Source organism: Cherax quadricarinatus, chromosome 35, assembly GCF_038502225.1.
Source record: "Cherax quadricarinatus isolate ZL_2023a chromosome 35, ASM3850222v1, whole genome shotgun sequence".
Taxonomy (NCBI): Eukaryota; Metazoa; Arthropoda; class Malacostraca; order Decapoda; family Parastacidae; genus Cherax; species Cherax quadricarinatus.
This window is the reverse complement of record NC_091326.1, coordinates 9,026,344-9,047,824: the sequence shown is the minus strand read 5'-3', so window position 1 is coordinate 9,047,824 and position 21,481 is coordinate 9,026,344. Positions and strand designations below refer to the sequence as shown.

Sequence of the window (21,481 nt, the reverse complement as noted above, 5' to 3'; positions counted from 1 at the left end):
AAGAATACAATAAATTATAGCCTGAGATAGGTTGGAAAACAGCCGAGTGTAATTTTGGTTCTTGTAAGCAAGCACCAACAGGGGAAAACCTGGAAAGCAACATCTGAAGCTCACCCCGATTACCCCTGAGGCCGCGGATATTCCACTGTAAATAGGCCATGATTGGCGATGAAGGAAATATCAGGAATCTGTAGGTAAAGGCACCTACGGACTAGAGGGGTTAGAAAAGTCAACGTGTGGTGGCATTGGAAGATGTTCAAGTAGCGAAGGAACAGAGCGTTGCGAAGAATGGGGTAGTGAAGATGGAGGAGAGGGAAGAGAAGGAACAGGAAGTGAATCAGTGTCCATTGAAGGTTTAGTCTCTGCAATATATTCTGAAATGGCTTCAAGTGTTTCTGAATTCAAAGATGTATGGGAAACCATATTGGAGATAGGAGGAGGAGGGTGAGTAAAGATTGGGACAGTAATGGACTGTACCAAAGTAGAGGGGGAGGGAAAAGTGTAAGGGACTGGAGATGAAGTGTGGGGGGGGACAGAAGAGGTAGAAACCTGGGAGGTGACAGAAGAGGGAGAAACTTGGGAGGGGACGGGGGTGGAAGGCATAGTACGAGGAGGAGGGTGAATCTCCACACTTGTAATAGAGCCAGAGAGAGGGGAAGAACTAGGTATAGAGACTGGAAAGGTAACGTGTGGAGGTGGAAGAAGGGAAGGAAGGGGCAAAGAAGATTTGAGCAATGTGGATTTTTTGGACTTCTGAGTAGAGGGGCGATTGGTATTAGGTGTCGTACGAGGTCTTGTCGATACTGGGGCTTGTGAGGAAGGACGCGAAGATGTGAGAACAGACTGAGTTGTAGTCGGGACGTCAGAGCCAAGGACAGCAAAAGGATTAGATGCCGTAATGGCTATGGGAGGGGTAACAACAGAGGAGGCTGCAGAAGATGGGACCCCAGAAGTGGGGGGATGTTTGGAAACACGAGAATAAGAAACACGGGGTAGTCTCCCTTGGAGGCGGAGATGAGTAACTGCCATAGCATAAGGGAGACCTTCTGCCTCTTTGAGGCAACGGATTTCACGTTCATTTAAGTAGACCTGGCAACGGCGGGAGTACGAAGGGTGAGCTTCATTACAATTAAGGCAAGATGGAGGTTGACTGCAAGATGTATTAGAATGGTTGTCGGCACCACAGACTGGGCATTCGGCCATAGATCTGCAATATTTCGCTGGGTGACCAAAACGCCAGCAATTTCTACATTGTTGCGGTGTAGGTATCACCTTTCGAACTTGTAACCGATGTCCCGCGACATATACAGAGGGTGGGAGTTCTCGGCTGTCAAAAGTTAAACGAGCCACATTGCAAGGGTAACGTCTCCGCCCCCGGGCAGGAAGGACATAAGTGTCTACTTTGAGGATTGGGAGATCCTGGAGTTCCAGCTGTTCAAAAATGTCATTGCCACATGACTGGAAATTCTGTTGGACTATGGTATGGGGTAGAATGACAGTACCACTACAAGAATTGAGAGAAAGATGTTTTTCAATAGTGATAGGAGTAGTATCGATATTCGAAAGGAGAGAAAGATCATGAGCTTGGGTAGCATTCTGGACAGTGACGATGCGCGTACCGCTCTTGAGAGCGTGAAATGAAATATCTCTGCCAACATGACGCAGGAGCGCTTTGGCAATACTATGGTCAGAAAGGTAGGCAGAAGAAGAAGTTGGTCTTAAAGTAAAGAATTTAGTCCATTGTGTGGTCCGAAACTGAGCGTGGAGAGGGAGTGCTTGACGTGTCGGTCGTTTCCGAGTAGAATGGGAAGGTAACGACGGAGCATCATCAGGAGATTGACGTTGGCGTTTAGGAGTAGGACCGGAGTTGGTCCGGCATGAAATGGGTGGGCGATTCGAAAATTGCCGTACCGTAGAGGGAGAAGCCGGAAGCATAGTCAAAGGAGAGCGGAGTTCAGACAAATCGAAGGAGTCAGTCAAAGCCCCGGTACCTGAAGCGGGTGAGGAAACAGCACCAGCAAGAGGTACAGGGGCATCAGGAGTGTCCGAAGAGTGGTCTAAACACAAGGCAGGGTCAGAATGGGGTGCGGTATCAAGAAGGGGCCCGGGGGTAGTGGTTTCATGGACTAGGGCTGCCATGGTTAGGTTACTCCTTTGCTTTTTGTTTTTAAGAAAAAAAAAGAAAGAAGAAAAGAAAATAAAAACAAAAAAAAAGAATAAAAAAAGGGGGGAGCGGGGAGGAATAGTTCCCAGGAGGAATGAAAGGGCCGGAAATCTCCCTCCGCGCCCAAGAGGACTCGACACCGCTAGTAGCGCAGATGCAGCATGGAACCCGTGCCATACCCTACCCTTCATGCCAGTAAACCAGCAATCCGGGATAGCAACCTCACATCTGCCGAGCTACCTCGGTGGACAAAAGAGAGGGCGGCCGGATATCCGCCACAAAGCATACCTCCTTCAGCCACCACCCCCGGAATCCGAAAGGTGGCTTCCAGAGATACACCCGTCGCCCAAAAGACACCCAAAGCTACTCCGGGATACCGGAGAGGGATCGGGACATCCCTAGGCAATCCAGATTCCACGGCAAACTACGCCACCGCCAAGAAACCTCAACGGAATGGGATCGACCCCGGTGTCCTTTCCCCTACCTAGGAACTAGCGCGCCTGTGGGAGAAATCACGAAGGCTAAAAAGAGGAAGGGCAAAAGGGAGGGGTGAGGAGGAGGAGGAGGAATGGAAAAAGGGGAGGATGGGATAGGGGAGGGGAGAATGGGGGGTAATTAGGTTCGGTCTGAGGAAGAAGACCGACAGGGCTAATTCCTCAGACCAAGAGCCTCTTCACCACGCCAAGGAGCCCCCCTTGAAGAGGGGAAAGCTAAAGAAATATAAGAGGGGCCTGGGGATGTGACTAATGAACAGAGAACTTATTATTTTAGTGCCAGGAATGTGTTTATTCTGGACCCTATTTGGAAATTGGCATCTTTTGAAATTTGTGTGAAATTGGCAAAATTGCTAAATTCTGACCACTATTAGATAGTTGAAATCGGTAAATGGGTGGTTTCTTTTACTCATTTGATAGAAAAAATGAAGTTCTAGCGAAAGTTATGATTTTTGACTAGTACACTGGAATTGGCCGAAAATAGGGCCCAGTCGGCAAAATCGCCGATGCGTAAACATCGTCGATACTGCTAACTTCACGAGAGCATAATTGAGCAAGTTTTCCATCAAATTTCATACTTTTGGTGTCATTATGATTGGGAAAAGATTCTCCATTTTTTCATTTTTTTTTTTTTTTTGAAAATTTGGCGACCCTGAGAACAAGTCTCGGAGAGGGCCTGGGGACCCTGAGAGGGTTAATGTGCCAAGATGAATGAGTATTCTGCATGCCTGCTGATAAAGGTGTGATGAAGCAACAGTGCAACACTAGGAGTTCTTGCAGAGCAGTGGGGGCTAATATGTACATAGGAAGGTGCAGTCTCCCAAACATAAGTGGTTGGAAGATGGCCAGAAACCTAAATATCATTTGGTAGAAAATCGGTGTACCAACTCGGATAAACGATGTTGCCAGCAATTGTAGTGTACAAGAGATCACAGAAAAATAAGAGTAAGGAATGCCTTTGGGAGATCATGAAACCTTCATTCACCAGGTGCTGTATGATCTAGGATTTTAAGTTTCATGATTATAAAGTTCAGGGTGAGAAACAGGACAGGGTGATCTGATGCCAGTAAGTCTTCTGATCCAAAGAATTGGAGCCACCACTTCATATGAAAAGTCAATCACTTCCTATTCCCAGGTGCTGAATAATCCCTGCAGGTTTAGAGCCTACCTTCTGAATATATTTTTAATGGAGAAACATTAAACCCACAGGGGTCATACAGCATCTGTAGAATAGGAGAATGTTTCAATCCAAGGAAATGGACAGGTCCAGCTCCTTCGATCAAGAACCCCTTGTTGACATATGGACCTTCATGGGTTCTCCTCGAGTACAAAACATATTTGAGGAAGATCTCCAGTTCCTCAAATCAAAATGAAATGGTGCTTTTGCTGTAAGTCCCAAAAGCTATTATTATTATTATTATAATCAAGGGGGAAGCGCTAAACCCGTAGGATTATACAGCGCCCAGGGGGGGATGTGGAAGGCATTCAGGGTTAATTCGGGGAACTGGAGCACAGATTCAATTCCCTAAATCAAGAGCCCCTCACCAACATCAAGGAACCTTCCATGAGGGGGCTAAATTTGGGAACACATCAGCATATTACATTCACAGGGTTCATGCAGACAAAGGGGAGTGGGAGGCATTCAGGTTCCAAGGAGAAGAGAAGGCTAATTCCTTGGATCAAGAGCCCCTTACTAGTGTCATAACATTCAAAACGTGCTAAAGCTGCACGAGTCATACAGCAACATAATATTTAAGCAATGTTAAATAGGGAATTTAATATACCAGTATTCTAGCCAATATTTTTAAGTTTTTTCAACCTTAAGAATAGGAAGGAATTTTAAAGTCAGATTTTTTTATTCAAGAATGTTATCAGTAAGAAAACTATGTATAATTTGCTTAATTTTATTAATAAGCTGTTTATAAGGATATGTTACACAATGCAATAAATAAAATGTTTGCCCTAATATCTAAAGCACATCATTCAAAGGACTATCAAACAATATGCATTCACTACAACAGACAAGAACATTTAAGAGGAACAGAGGCATTAGCAACCAGCTGTGCATACATATGCACTTTAGATAATTACAATGCCCCGTGTTAACTTTCATCAGGGTTTTATAAGACTTGCTACTGCCAGTATGTTACCCAACACTCATCAACTTTATACAGCAGCAGGTATTTTAAAACTAATGGCTTCAATCATGTCAGAACATCCAATATATATTCTTGCTATCTGGAAGATTAAACAAATTAAAGCAGAGAAATCTTACTCATCTATGAAAAAATCTTATATTTACACTTATTTCTATTATAATTATTAATGCAAGATGCAGGAGGGCACAGGTAAAATTGGCATAAGTGGGCACAGCTGGGGCTCCCACAGGAAGGACAGGCCTCGGGCTGTCCTGGGCCGGGCTCTCCTTCCATAAATGCATTGGCTGGTTACCGCTGCCTGAAGCTGCGGGTAGAACACCAAGAGCAGAGAGGCTGCTGGAATAACCTTTGGGGCATAAACCACAAAATGCAACAGATATTATATTGTAACATCACTGATGTTTTGAGCTTACATATAGAAAGGAACTTCAAAGCAAGAAGTTAACTTAGAATATTTCAAAGGTCCCATGTATTTCTAAGCAGTGACCTTTGATCCTTCAATAGTGTGATTAACACAGCTTAAGAAGCAAGAAAATAACAGGTGAGCTTGTGCATTGTGCCAAATATGAAAAGCAAAACTAAAACCCAAAATGTGTTACAACATACCAGGCAGGTGTGCACACTATCACTGTTTTCATAATGTTCAATCCAGTTTTCACCATTAAAATGTTTAATTCAAGACCCACCTGTTTTTACTGATTTGACCAAAAATATACCAGCAGCCAATGACTAAGCAAGCTACTTCAAGTTGCTGACTGGACAATCTTGTGCATAATGTTGAAGTGGAACTATACACATTTTATAAAACCATAAAATCTGCACTAATATTTAAATCAATAGCTATATACCTGTAATTTATATCTAGCACACTTCTCCCAATCAATGGGTTGACAAGTCACATGTAGAAATTGTAAAAAAGTATAATTAAGTACAAGATATCTGACTTAGCCTAGACATGTGGAAGCAATATTAATCGTATCTACATAGAACATCACCTTATCAGCAGAGTTAATTGTACAAAACTGATAGATTAAAAACTTTGGTTGTGCGCAGTCATCAAAAAAGTTTATATCTTTAAACGTATATCAATCTAATAACTTAAAGGTTGTATAAAAGGGTTTTGCCTTGGGGTATACATTTAATCTGAGTATTCCCTTTATTATAACCGTGCACTACGTGAAACACTCAGATATGACTAACTACCTAATATGGACTGTAAAAAATACTTTTCTTTTAACATTCAAGTGATCAAAACAGTTCATGGTAGTACTTTAAAACCATTTTAAATCTTATTAATGGGGCAGATCAGAATAGAGGAACACTCATACACAATGAATTTAAGAAAAAAAAATTCATGTTACTAACTAGTGAGCGATACCATTCAGGACACTGCAATATTCCTAATATTAGTGGATGGGGCATTTCCAATTTGGCTGTTTCAGTGTCTATCTAACCTACAACCTTACTTATTACAGTTAAAATTGTTGCTGATAACCGATTCACACTTTACAGTATTGAAACACAGCAAGACAAGAATGGGGTTAACCCCAACTCTACCATTAGAGATGATTACACCTTAGAATTCCCAGAGTGTGGCATTTGAAGGCTCTGTGTCGCCTAGTTTAAAACCTCCATTCTTTTCTGTGACAATGTACTGACCCGAAGAATTCTTCAAACACATTCGTGTAGCCTCCCGAAGTTCAATGAAAAAGCCTTCAGGAACCTCTGAATCAGCCATGATGCCGTCACCACAAGCATGCCAGTAACCACCTTGCTGACCTATTGAGAATACATAGGAATCAGAAAATGTGGTTAAATAAAATACAGTACCATTATGAAAATTTTAACACTTCTTTGATAACATACCATGTTAGGAAAAAGTTGCATTTTAAGACTACAGAAAAATGTTTTCACCCTATGCACTTCACAATGTGCACATATACATCATGACCTACATTTTCATTTGGAAGGCATGGTTTTGCCGGAATACCATTTATTAAAGCAAGAGTGAGGTTGGGTATTCTGTATTTACTGAACTTGCATGCCTTCTATAGTTCTTCTATATGCCATTACAACTATATTTAAAGAAATGAGCGTTTGGCATGGCATGAGGCTTGTCTGCATATATGTAGGCAATGGTGGTACTTAATTCAAACAAATCTGGCCACTGAAAGATTTAACATTTTGGGATTTCTGCATACAGTATGCTTAATGCATGATACTGGAAAAAGGTAGGTGGTAATAAGTTACCAAATCAATTTCACAAATTTAATTAAAATGAATAATGTTCTTTCCATTTGCACAGATGCATTTTGCATGCAGTTTTCCAAAAATGTAGGCTCAATGCAATTTTTTTTTAACCTGTAATGTCATATTGCTATTGCTGACACTGCTGTGGAGTACAACCTCTTTGGAGCAATGGCTAATTATTAATCAAGAGCTGGGATGACTGACTAGCTGTAGGCATATCTAGCATTTACCAGATTAGTACAGCCTCAGTTTTACACTTTCATACAGAATTACCACTAGTAATTTATGAAATAAAAATTCATTTGACATACCTCTGAAGAAGACTTGGCCCTGCTCTCCTCTTTCAACTTTGATGGTTTCATAATTAGCTTTGTTACATTCCATCTTCAAACTGTTTGAAGTCTTGTAACCAACAAAGCCTTGCTCACACTTTAACACTAACACTGGCCTGAAAGAAAATATTAAAACTACTGTAGATTGAATTAAGAAAAAATATAAAGGCTATATATTTTGTAAATATTCCAAGTATGTTACTATTCATATACGACTAAGGGATAAAGTTTAATCACATTTATTACCATCTGGTGAACTAGCCATAATCTTCAAAGGTTTAAATTTTAATGGTATAAGGAATAACAACAACTACTGTATCAGGGAATACAAAGGAAGTGTATAATGAATATACGTATAGTAAAGATTTCCTAAATTTGTTATTTAGCAAGTTCACAAATTTAAAGCATTAACAGATTTTGGTTTGACACTTAACAGACAGAAATCATGACAAGAATTCATAAGAGAACCAATAACTAATGGTATATCAGACAGCACTAGGTGATACAAGTGTTATTTACAACATCAGTTTGATTAAGATGGCAAACGAAAATCATGTAAAACAAAACATGTCTGGAAATTATATTCTGTACCTTATAATAAATCAATCTGTCATCCCCTTTTGAAGGGTAGGGTATCAAGGCATACATGACCACATTGCAAACAGGATTTTTGAAATGGTACAAGACTATCAATGAATTCCACTGCAAAGGAACTTATTTTGCTTGTGATTAGCATACAGATTTTAATAAAATGTATTAGTATTTCACTGTTGGCTCTACAGTAAACAATTTAAAAACAAAAAAATAATTATCTTTCACATTCTAAATATCTCCATGGGGGAAGTGGAAACGAACCCTTCCTTTCCTGGCAAAGTACCCCTCCCCTGCTCCATATTATATTTAAGGGAAGTACTAAACTCAAATGGATCATACTGTGCCTGAGTAATGCAAGGCAAACAGGTTCAACCCAAGAAAGGGAATAAAAAGTCCAATTTATTGGATGAAAAGCTCCTTCACCAGCATCAAGGACCTCCTTGAGGGGGCTCCCGCTTTATAGTAACCTGAGTGCCATACTACATTGAAGAAAATGAATATTACATTATGGAGACTATTGAAGCCATGGTATAACTACTCAGCAAGGTGCAACAGTCTTTTCCATATACAGCCTCTCCTCACTTACTGATGTACTCGTTTACCGATGACTCAGACTTGCAACGGGCTCTCTGACCAGTATGCATACCTAAATAATGTATATTAAGAATTTATTTCTTCTATTCTGATTACAATACATACAATACACTACTCTACAAACATTAAAAACATACCAGAAATGTTATAAATGGTGCAAAGGTGACTTTAAAACAATATCAAAGATATTGAAAAACCTACTATCATTATCTAGTCTGCTCCTCACTTGCTCACTTGGTGATGAATTTATTTACCGATGTGGTCTTAGGAACAAAACTCCGTCGTTTTAAGTGAAGAGAGGCTGTATATGGTAATTACACACCTGCAAATAATCTTAAAAAAATTAGAACAAATATTTACACGAAAAACAAACCTGTTTATCAAATAGAAGTAGAAACGAGCACTTCCATCATCTGGTGAATCAGCATTGGCAAACAAATGACCAGACTTCTTTGTAGCAATGTACTTTCCATTATTTGCCTGGAAAGCAACAGAGCCATCTGGCTGCCACTGGAAATTGAAAAGGGCATTGGAAGTCCTGAAAAAAAAAAAAGCAATATTAAGGAAATTGTCACTTTAAACTACTGAACTTAAATAATCACATTAATAATGCACTCCTGGGAAATGAGTTTACAATGGATCTAGTACCATGGGGAAAAATGGAAACAGTTTTTTTTTTTTTGGTTACGCTATACACTGACCTTTGTCTATTCAATTTCCCACTTTTACAGTGACTTCTTTTTATTGTTTTAGGGTTCATTCCTCCTGCTCATATGCATGTGCTTCCTGAGGTCAATCTTCAATGCACCAAAGCAGTGTTTCAAAGGTGCTTTGAAGTGACCTTGGACACTGAATTGACCCTAAGAGGGTTCTGGAGTTATCTTTTCAATATCCTCAGTTGCATAACCCTTATTGACAAGGCTTGGCAGGAAGTGAACTCTGCTTGAAGAAAATTGTGGCCAGAATGTGTCCTCGAGAAGGATTTTTAAGGGTTAGAGGCTGACCCTGATGACCCAGTGCGTATTGTGGAATATATTGTCTCTTTGGGGAAGTCCATGGGGTTGGATGTGAGGGTCCAGGATGTGAAAGAGTTGGTGGAGGACCACAGGGAAGAGCTAACCACTGAAGAGGTGCAAGACCTTCAACTGGAACAGCAATAGATTGCAGCTGAGGAAATTTCTTCAGAGGAAGAGGGGAGAATGTGCCTTCTTCAGTGATTAAGGACATTTGTGCAAAGTTTTGTGGAGAATTATCACCCTAACAAATTCTCCAGAAAACTTTGCACCTCACTCCATTTTGCACAAATGTCCTTAATCACTGAAAAAAGGCACATTCTCCCCTCTCTTCCTCCTCTGAAGAAATTTCCTCAGCTGCAATCTATTGCTGTTCCAGTTGAAGGTCTTGCACCTCTTCAGTGGTTAGCTCTTCCCTGTGGTCCTCCACCAACTCTTTCACATCCTGGACCCTCACATCCAACCCCATGGACTTCCCCAAAGAGACAATATATTCCACAATACGCACTGGGTCATCAGGGTCAGCCTCTAACCCTTAAAAATCCTTCTCGAGGACACATTCTGGCCACAATTTTCTTCAAGCAGAGTTCACTTCCTGCCAAGCCTTGTCAATAAGGGTTATGCAACTGAGGATATTGAAGAGATTCCTCCAGAACCCTCTTAGGGTCAATTCAGTGTCCAAGGTCACTTCAAAGCACCTTTGAAACACTGCTTTGGTGTAGTTTTTTGATGCTTGAAATGACCTGCTGGTCCATGGGCTGAATGAGAGGAGTGGTATTAGGAGGCAAGAACTTCACTGTGATGAAACTAACCTCAAACAATTGGTCTTCCAAGTTTGGAGGATGAGCAGGAGCATTGTCCATTACCAGGAGGCACTCGAGTGGCAGTTTATTTTCCTGGAGGTATTTCTTCACACTTGAGCCAAACACTTCATTGACCCACTCAAGGAAAATTAGCCGTGTGACCCATGCCTTATTGTTAGCCTTCCACATCACACACAATTTACTCTTCATGACTGTTTTTCTTGAACACTGGGATTTTCAGTGATACACCAGTAAAGGCTTCACTTTGAAATCCCCACTAGTGTCACCACAGAACAAGAAAGTTGGCCTATCCTTCATAGGCTTGTGTCCTGGCAGTGCCTCTTCCTCCTGCGTAATGTAGGTCCTCTGGCATTTTCTTCCAAAAGAGGCCTGTTTCATCACGACTGAATACTTGTTGGGGAAGGAATCCTTCAGCTTCTACATACTCCTTTAATTCACCAGCGAATTCTCTGGCCATACATTTGCCTGAACTTGCAGCCTAGCCATGCCTTACCACACTGTATGCCACTTCGCTTCTTGAATCTCCCGAACCAGCTTTTGCTAGCCTTAAATTCACTAACAGCAGCACTCATTGCAGGCATTTTCTTCATGAGATCCGCATGCAACTGCCTAGCCTTTTCACAAATTATCCCCTCCGCAACACTATCTCCCGCTAACTGTTTTTCGTTTATGTTATGCAGTGTAGTACAGTAAAATTTATATAAGAAATAACTCTCCATATGTCATTTTCCGGGTCTGTACTGAATCTGAATGTGTATTCCCAGCCAGTTAGTGGCCAGGAGACAGGAGCAGATGAGGCATGTTTAGTTCAGTACCAGACAGGTGGTCATGGGGTGAAGTCATCATGTTTGGGTGGTAGTTTGAGTCGGTAATTTTGGTAATTTTTTTTTTTTTAGTGTATTCTATTGTGTATTTTCTGGTGCTCTCATGTTTATTTGTAAAGCCCTAGTATGCAGGGGCCTGGGTTTTGGAGAGTATTTAACGTTTCCACTGTAGGCTAAGTAGCCTGCAGAAAGGGGTTAGGTTAGGTTAGGTACTGGGAGCGGTTGAGGTTCCTAAACCTGTATTCCCTGGAATGCAGGCGGGAGAGATACATGATTATATACACCTGGAAAATCCTAGAGGGATTAGTACCGAACTTGCACACGAAAATCACTCGCTACGAAAGCAAAAGACTTGGCATACGATGCAACATCTCCCCAATGAAAAGCAGGGGTGTCACTAGCACGTTAAGAGACCATACAATAAGTGTCAGGGGCCCGAGACTGTTCAACTGCCTCCCAGCATACATAAGGGGGATTACCAACAGACCCCTGGCAGTCTTCAAGCTGGCACTGGACAAGCACCTAAAGTCGGTTCCTGACTAGCCGGGCTGTGGCTCGTACATTGGTTTGCGTGCAGCCAGCAGTAACAGCCTGGTTGATCAGGCTCTGATCCACCAGGCAGCCTGGTCACAGACCAGGCCGTGGGGGCGTTGACCCCCGGAACTCTCTCCAGGTAAACACTGACCACACAGACCCATTCTCTCATATGTGGGCCTACCAGCTTTCTCCTGCTTGATTTGAAGCCGCTAGAATTTATGAGTATATATACGTCAAACACGGTACCTCGTAAGACGTATATATACGGCCGCGACAGTCAAAGGGTTAATTCTTATGGGAAATATTTCGGTTTTCGGCCATTTCAGTTTTAGGCCGACCTTCTGGAACGGATTACGGCCAATAACCGAGGGGTTCCACTGTATATTCAGCAGCGCACCAAAAGGTGCATAGAAAGAGGGCAGCCAGATATATCCTGGTAAGCCATGCATGGTGTGCAGGGCTCATTAGGATCATCATGTGTTACATATTCCCTACCCACAATGAAAGGTATTAGTCAACATTACTCCAAATGACTAGATACAATGGTGCTTTACAAAACATTTAAAGTAAAACTAAAATTTTTCACTCTGAAAAAACACACATGCTATACATTATAAAATCAACAGTAAAGACAGAAAACAAACAGTACTCACGGCTTTGTAGCATTTGCCTGAATACCTCCACCAGCCTCTAACGTCCAGTACTTGTCCTGCATGGTACGCACATACCATCGCTTTGTGGCTCCATCATACTCCAACTGGAACTTCTCATGGTCAGATATCTCTTCCTGGTTAGCTGTTACATCCACACCTGCACATGAAAATTTTAAAATCAGTACCATTATTAAGTTACCCTTAATATGGTAAAAATTATTTCTGTAAAGATTCATCGAGAGTTCAATAGTTATAATTAATAACTACAGGCATCCTGTTGCTAGCAACTATTATATTCACAAGGTAAACATCAAACAGCATCTAAGGATTAAACCAAGAAAAGAGCTCCAACTCTTAGGTTCAAGGAATGCACATATTAAGCAAACTAACTCAGAATCAAACAGATCTAAAAAGTCTTCTTTATCAGAATGGGTAAAGGTGTGGTATGCAGAATATCACATTAAGTAGAACTTCCTTGATGCTGCCCAGACTACTGCATTATAATAAAAAAAGCACTAAACCACAAGGGTTATACAGCACAGCAGGGCAGGGAAGGATGCAAGGAAATTGGGTAGCAAGAGGGAAAGCGATGATTATTAGGTTTTGTAGTGCAGTGGGGCAGCGGATAGTATAGAGGGTAGCAAGAGATTGAGGTAAAAAGGACTGAGGGGAGTGCTAGAGGCATCGTAAGAGTTTGTGTAGTAAATCAATTTGTCAAAAAGTCAATAAGAGAGTCTGGATAAAAAGAGGGTCCATCAGCAAGAAAGGAAGGTAGAGGGGGCAGTAGTGGAGACGACGGTGGAGGTGAATTCTGCGTGCTTGTTGATAGTGGGGGCAGTCAAACAGAATGTGGCGAACACGCTGGAACCTGACAATTCTCATAGAGGACCACAGCACTTCTCCACGAGATACCAGTGAGTAAGACTAAGTGTGGCCGATGAGAAGGTTGAGCGTAGTTTCCCAACCTCTACATTGATGACAAGACGGTCAGAAACCTATACTCGGTTTAATAGAATGAAACAAACAACCTGCACACAGAAGGGGAGCTTATGACGACGTTTCGGTCCAACTTGTCCAATCTCTTTCTGACAGACTTAGGGAGCACAAAAAGTGTTAGGCTTGCCGATACTAACAATGCTCTTTTCTGTCACATCAGAGATCACAGCCATCCTATTGACTGGTCTTCTGCTAAAATTGTCTTTCCTACTTCCAACTTTAACAGTCGCCGTCTGGTTGAATCCTCCCTAATACACAACTTTCCTTATATGAATCTTAGTCCCAGCTTCATCTCTGTAGATGCCTTCCTCTCCCACTACATTGTAAAATGCTCCAAACTTAAGAACACTCGTGACCTAACCTGATTCCTCCTTTCTTCTTCTCCTCCCCTTTTCTCCTTTGGGTTTTTCTTTCTTCTGCCCTGTGTATTTGTTCCTTCTCTATTCATTTATTGTATTTTTTGTTCCCCCCCCCCCTCGGTGTTCTTGCAGTGCTCCTCTTTCTTAGTACATGTATTTGGCCCCCTCCTACTCTCACTACCTCCCCACTACTTCCTTCCATCTCCACTACCACACTACTACCACTACCACCTCCTGCCTATATATACCCATCCTGCTCTCCTCATTAGTAGATGATAAATGACCATAATTTTTAAAGGGGTGGACCGGTAAGCCAGCGGAAGGCCTCGGTCAGATGACCAAAAGCTCCAAAGGCGGGTCATCATCTGACTAAGACCCGCGTCAGGAAACATTTGTCCTGTTTCCTGACGAACCTAACCTAACCTCATTAGTATGACTTTGTAAATGGTTCAAGTCGGACCGTAACGTCGTCGTAAGCTCCTCTCTTCCATGTGCGGGTTATTTGTGTATTGTTCCAGTCACGGTATTGTGCCTTTTTTTGTTATTTAATAGAATGAAGTTTATGGAGCAGATCAGACAAGGTTGTTGCCAATGGGTGCGAAGGTGGGTACCAATTACAGCAAATTAGTCTGTGAATGGAACACCTTTATGAAACTGGGAGGTCATGTACTGCTGACTGCACAGCAGTGTGCCTGTTCATCACCCTGTACATCAACATGACCAGGGACCCAACAAAAAAAATCTGTGCTTAGTAGAGATGCGGCATAACCGAAGTTGGATACAAAGAACTAGGGGGAGAGGTGTATCAAATTTACATATAGCCTATAAAGCACTAAGGGAGTCTGAGACGACCACAAATGGTGACAGGCATAGATGCAATACGGGTAAGTGCTACAAGAATGGCATATAATTCAGCCGTAAAAATACTTGCACACGAAAATCACTCACTACGAAAGCAAAAGACTTGGCAGACGATGCAACATCCCCCCCAATGAAAAGTAGGGGTGTCACTAGCACGTTAAGAGACCATACAATAAGTGTCAGGGGCCCGAGACTGTTCAACTGCCTCCCAGCATACATAAGGGGGATTACCAACAGACCCCTGGCAGTCTTCAAGCTGGCACTGGACAAGCACCTAAAGTCGGTTCCTGATCAGCCGGGCTGTGGCTCGTACGTTGGTTTGCGTGCAGCCAGCAGTAACAGCCTGGTTGATCAGGCTCTGATCCACCATGAGGCCTGGTCACAGACCGGGCCGCGGGGGCGTTGACCCCCGGAACTCTCCAGGTAAACTCCAGGTAACCGAAGAAAAAAAATGCTAGTCGGCAGCTTTACTTTTACAGCAAATTAAGCTCACTGACCGTGTAGATTATTCAGTTTTCTGTGCAGTTAAAATAAAAGTAAACAAAACTAGCCTGAATAAACATACTATTGTACCATGTTAAAACAATGTAAAAAAAAATCCTATTAAATCGCTCGTCAAAAACACCTGTAAAATTCCCAGACACCTACAGACCCCGGTAATTATAAAAAGTACTACAAATTATTGAAAGGTGTAAGTTATGGGCATTTAAAGTATGTTCCAGGCAAATGCACGCCACAAATTAAACGAGGGAGGCAGAACCTGACTAGTGTGGCCGATCCTCAATTGACAGACGAGTCTAGTGGCAACTCTAGTTTAATGAGATCAAAACACCCAAGTCCCGTACATAATATTCAGTACCATACACAAATAACCCGCACATAAGAGAATGAACCTTATGATTACGTTTCGGTCCGATTTGGACCATCAACTAGGGAATTTGATCCGTGCACCAGTTCCCGGAATTAAGCCTGAATGCCTTCCATATCCACCCCCCCCCCACAGGCGTTGCATAATCCCTACTGGTTTAGCACTCCCACTCTTATGTGCGGTTATCCGTGTATTGTTCCAGTCGCGGTACTGTGCCTTTTTGGTCTTCATATTCAGTACTCTAAAGCTTTCCTAGTATTTAAATAGATTACTGGCTCCCAGTTCCAGCAGCGCAGCCAGGATAATCTTAGTAGGGATGGGGGGGGGGGGTTAAAAAATAAGTCTGAAAAAAAATCTTAAGACGTACTGTTTTCAATATATACAAAATTTCGTACACTATCGTGGTTTTGTAATAAGGACAATGTCATTAAATGAAAAAATATTCATTTGCCTCTAAGAGGCTTTTACGCCCTCCCTCCCCAGGGCTGCGCCTCTGATTATTTGTTCTGATCTCTCATTGTTTTCAAATAACATTACATAACTGTGTATACGTTATCAGTTTTATCTAAAAATGTTATTTATGTTGAGTTAGCTTTCTTAGATTTTATCCCTCATGACAAGCATTTTGGGAAACTAGTATGGTCGATATAACAGCAATTACATTAAAAATCCTTTAAATATTATAATTCGCGGCATTATTGGTTTGTCTATTTTATAAGTACATATTCCATAGCATGTACACTGCTAACAAGGTTCATCTCAAGTTGATCCGCTTATGTTTATACGTTTTCCACACGCTGATTAACACACAAGGAACGTACGTACGTGCGTGACTATCATTATGATGCTGATATTCTTCCAAACACGCGTGTTTGGAAGACAGACAAGTTATGTCTTCCCCTTGTGTCCCCCGACCTTAAATGTCAACCTTAATTTTATGCAAGTTTTCTGGTCTGATTCGTTACCACAAAACCATCAATTCACCCGCAACAAATTTAATGGGAAAAAATTGTAAAGCTCACCCTTGTCATGGACAGCCTTTGTGTACGTACAAATCAGATATTCCATGACCTAAGAAATTCTTAACTTCCACCAAGATAGCTGAAATTTTTTTTTTATATCAGTTTCCTTTCTGAAGTATATATTTTGATTTGCAAGCCAGTAAATCACTTAAAGACTAACTTTCTTCTAGTTAAGATTTAAAATTTACAAAATGTAATTTATTCTGTAGGGAGGCTTGTGGTGGCTTGCCTCGCCGCCGCCGCCACCACCGACTGACTGATGAGGCAGCAGGTCGGCCAACAACGCTACGTACATGCCTCGTTGTCATTCAGTACGCTGACTTGCACATCTTGCTACACTTTTTTTTTGTTATTCGCCGGTGCTACACTCTCCAAAACCAATCACTCAACACTTCTGTTCGAGGTCTCTAAAGCCTTGAATTTGATCTAAATCCATACCATTAATTCTAAAATAGTAAAACATCCATCCCACTTGGCACACTGAAACTTTAATTTTTCTTTTCATTTACACTAAATGCACTTAAAATATCCTAGCAAATTAATATTTATCTACGATTTATACCCGTTACGTTTAGAGTTTTTCTACTCTTGCGGACCGGCTTAATTCCTTAAAGGATACCATGCTGTTGATATTAGCAGTCCACCCATTTTAATATCTGTGAAACGTAAACTTCAAGACCATTAAATTTACTTTTAACACAATTACCCACAATCCACATTACATGTCACTATTAAAACCCAGAATCACCAACTGCTGGAAGACTAATAAGCAGTGACCAAATAAGTTTTTTTTTTCTATTTTTTTTAACTAAATTGGTAAAAGAAAAAAACTCTAAAAGTCGATTGTTAATGTTGGTTCTTACACCCGTTCAGATTAAAAAAAAACCAAGCGTTATGAACAATTTTCTAAGATTCTTACAAAAATATATTTTCACTATAAAATGCGAAAAGAAACCAAGTCTCAAAAGGAGAGACTAGTTGATAAATATACCGAGGTGTTCGTGTGTATATTCGCGTATGCAGTTCATAAGTCATATTTTATGAGTAACTTTTTTTTTTTTACTGTTAATGCGCAGGCGAATTTCAGCCTCAAAACCGGCGTTCACCACATAAGCTTTAAACCTAACTAGGAGAAAAAAAATCAGTCTAGAGAGAATCACAAACTTAGTTGATCATTTCAGGTCCACTGTACATATTTTTTTAATAGACATGTACACATACCAGACCACCAGTGTCCTCATACTTTCCTAGCATTCGTTCCTTACTTTGATAACCGTACTAATACGTTTAATGATAATTACCTTGTCTTCTTAAAATATAAGGTTCCGCTTCAATTGGTGCGAACTAAAGTCGCCAACTTTGCAGGTGACAGACCTAACCACTATAGTTCCATCACATCTGCTCACTAACGTTGGGGACTGCCACCAGTCCAGTCACGCCACATCTACAATCCTGTCAGACACTGCAACTTCTTGGGATCTTAATACGTGGGAATTCTTCGCTTGCCTAGCCCTTGGGCACGACCTACTTCCACACTGGACAAATGTGACACCACCTACGACTGCTGCACCTCTCCTGCCTACGGTTTATAAGCTGCTTCTCCGCACATATGCCGTATTCTGTTCAAGATTGATGGACTGACCACATCGACTCAAGGTTGAGGGACTGATTACCTCATTCTCCTCCTGTTCAAGATTCTCCGTTGTATGGACTGATGAAGCCACTGTGGCGAAACGTTTCCTCAATAAAGATACCCAAGAGTTGCACATGTGTCTAATTTTGCAAATCACGCTGCAGATCAATTCAATACTGCTGGCAGCTGATAAACTGTGTACAGTTATGCAACCTAACCTTAAAATGCGTAAAATTATCTATTAGACCTATATTCATAAACTGATTAACGTTTTTATTTTGAGGGAAGAGTGAATCTTCAGATGACTTTTTTGCTCATAGTAATGTACACGACTTACCGATAAGCCGAGATACTCAAACTCATTACACACCATATTTGTGACAGGCAAGTTATAGATAACTCCTATTACTGACTCAAAGTCTAGTAATTTAGCTGTAAATCATAAATGAAAAGGTATAATTGGAACGAAAGGGAAAATAGTGGAGTTCCCATTCATTTAATAGGACAAGGTCGCACTATGCAATTTAATACAATGTTTCTATTAAAGCTTAAATTGCCCTAAAAACTAACTGAACGAGTTCTTATCTATTACAAGCAAGCAGGTATAATGACTAGAAAATAGCTGCCAAACTAATTAGAAGCACTGGGGAATGGGAGGTAATCAAAGGAGAGCTGCTATTCATTTGATCAATAGCCCTTCACCAGCATCATTGCACCCCCCCCCCCTTTACGGATCCTAAACCAAAAACTAGCAATTATACAAAAATATGCCAACGCTGCTGCTACTAATTGCTAGTTATCCCTGCATAAAGTTATGGATGGCTCAGGTAGGTGGATGAGAGAAGGATTATGCAGCCATGAGATTGACGTGTCCTGAGCTGCAGACATTTACTATGCATGCCGTGTGAATAAATTTTTTACAAAACCCGACACGTTGGTAAATGTGACACTTGATTAAGACTTATTTACTTTCAACAGTAAACAAACCAAAAAGTTAGAAGACCAGCCAAGACAATTAAAAATTGTTGCATTAGCTTAACGTTTGAATGTTTTGTGGGTGTTCTCACCTTGTTTGACGGAGACGTATCTGGCGTTGAGGAGCGCGCTGAAGGAAGCCTGGGGAAGAGAATCCTCCAGGGCGAACAGCTCGTCCTTTGTAACTGTATTGGAGCGAGTCTTGAGCACAGCGCGAGATCCAATGGGGCTCAGGTATTGGCCCTGTTTAGGTCAATTACAAATATGATAAATACTAACTACATCTACCCACGAAGTATTTTAAAAGACTTATTTCAGGTTAAACTACAGAATTCATTTTCTTTATAAAATCAAGAGTGAAAATTATTAATGGTTTGGCATGTCGTTAGAACTATCAAGGAGGGACTGACCTGGTAATCTCTAAGGGCTAAGGAGCCATGATGGTACTCCAGGCAGAAGAGGCACTCCCGGCTGCAATCTGCCACCAGCTTACCGTCCATAGACAAGTACTTATTGTTAGTGGTATGGATGGCGTATTTGTTGTCTCTGAATTCTAGTGTGAACAGTGTATCTTCTCCCCATGGAACATTAGCGTCTACCTCAATCTCCGTTCCCTCCTCGTTCAGGTGGGCATATCGCTTACGCCCTAGCGACCTGAGGTTCACCTGTACCACAAAAGTTTAGAGCAAAGTCCTTTTAGAGCTGTATCGGCAACAAACCAGGTATGACAACATGCATGTTAATGATATAAAACTTACTTGTGGCCTGGCAGCAAGGTGTATAGTCCACAGCTCAGCGTCCGTAGGCACCTTGGCACTACAGATAAGCTTGTCGCCGCCAGCGCCTAGGAAGTAGCCTCGAGACACGTTGCGCAATGCCCACCGCCCGTGCTCGTCGTCGGTCACAGACACCTCGAACATGCATGACATTTCCCTCTCTTCGCTCTCACAAGTCACATTACCGTACTGCAAGATTAGACACGTTAAACAATGAAATGCTTAAACCTTATAAGAAATACATTAATTACAATGACAATTAATAGTGTGCCGTCTTACTTGGTCCACGGAGATGTATTTATCAAGGTGAGACTTGAAGGCAATGAGGTCTTTCTCGGCGGGTTCCAAGGTCCACAGCTGTTTCTTTTTAAGTGACACTCCTGACAGACAAAAAAGCAAATATCACTGCTACATCCACTAATTACCACGTTCTTGCTCTCAACTGCGAGCACAACAGATACAAATGTGGTAAATAACTTTTTAAACAAAATAAGAACATTTAATCAGAGGTAAATTCTTGAACCTCCTCGTAGGAAACAAGAAATATTACCATAAAGGCTAGGTAGTAGGTTGGTAGACAGCAACCACCCAGGGAAGTACTACCGTCCTGCCAGATGACTGTGAAACAAAAACCTGTAACTGTTTTGCATGATGGTAGGATTGCTGGTTTCTTTTTCTGTCTCATAAACACGCTAAGATAACAGGGATATCTTGCTACTCCTACTTACACTTTGGTCACACTTCACAGACACGCACATGCATATATATATATACATACATTAGGTTTTTCTCCTTTTTCTAAATAGCTCTTGTTCTTTTTTTATTTCTTCTATTGTCCATGGGGAAGTGGAAAAGAATCTTTCCTCCGTAAGCCATGCGTGTCGTATGAGGCGACTAAAATGCCGGGAGCAATGGGCTAGTAACCCCTTCTCCTGTATACAATTACTAAAAAAGAGAAGAAGAAAAACTTTATAAAACTGGGTTGCTTAAATGTGCGTGGATGTAGTGCGGATGACAAGAAACAGATGATTGCTGATGTTATGAATGAAAAGAAGTTGGATGTCCTGGCCCTAAGCGAAACAAAGCTGAAGGGGGTAGGAGAGTTTCAGTGGGGGGAAATAAATGGGATTAAATCTGGAGTATCTGAGAGAGTTAGAGCAAAGGAAGGGGTAGCAGTAATGTTAAATGATCAGTTATGGAAGGAGAAAAGAGAATATGAATGTGTAAATTCAAGAATTATGTGGATTAAAGTAAAGGTTGGATGCGAGAAGTGGGTCATAATAAGCGTGTATGCACCTGGAGAAGAGAGGAATGCAGAGGAGAGAGAGAGATTTTGGGAGATGTTAAGTGAATGTATAGGAGCATTTGAACCAAGTGAGAGAGTAATTGTGGTAGGGGACTTGAATGCTAAAGTAGGAGAAACTTTTAGAGAGGGTGTGGTAGGTAAGTTTGGGGTGCCAGGTGTAAATGATAATGGGAGCCCTTTGATTGAACTTTGTATAGAAAGGGGTTTAGTTATAGGTAATACATATTTTAAGAAAAAGAGGATAAAT

The 21,481-nt window shown here is 41.3% G+C and overlaps 1 protein-coding gene across 5 annotated transcripts in view; it reads right to left on the bottom strand.

Moving 5' to 3' along the window:
• Positions 1 to 4,548: 4,548 nt before the first annotated feature.
• sn (fascin domain-containing protein singed) overlaps positions 4,549 to 21,481 on the bottom strand; it is a 218,270-nt gene continuing 201,337 nt past the window's right edge. For all 5 annotated transcript variants that reach the window (XM_070091363.1, XM_053785376.2, XM_053785377.2 and 2 more), the window contains exons 3-10: positions 20,208 to 20,308; positions 19,911 to 20,117; positions 19,563 to 19,817; positions 19,245 to 19,395; positions 12,439 to 12,595; positions 8,961 to 9,125; positions 7,379 to 7,515; positions 4,549 to 6,596 (exon numbers count right to left, since the gene is read on the bottom strand). In XM_070091363.1, the coding sequence (XP_069947464.1) occupies positions 6,394 to 6,596; positions 7,379 to 7,515; positions 8,961 to 9,125; positions 12,439 to 12,595; positions 19,245 to 19,395; positions 19,563 to 19,817; positions 19,911 to 20,117; positions 20,208 to 20,308 (1,376 nt within the window). In that variant the 3' untranslated portion in view covers positions 4,549 to 6,393. The remainder of the gene's footprint in view (positions 6,597 to 7,378; positions 7,516 to 8,960; positions 9,126 to 12,438; positions 12,596 to 19,244; positions 19,396 to 19,562; positions 19,818 to 19,910; positions 20,118 to 20,207; positions 20,309 to 21,481) is intronic.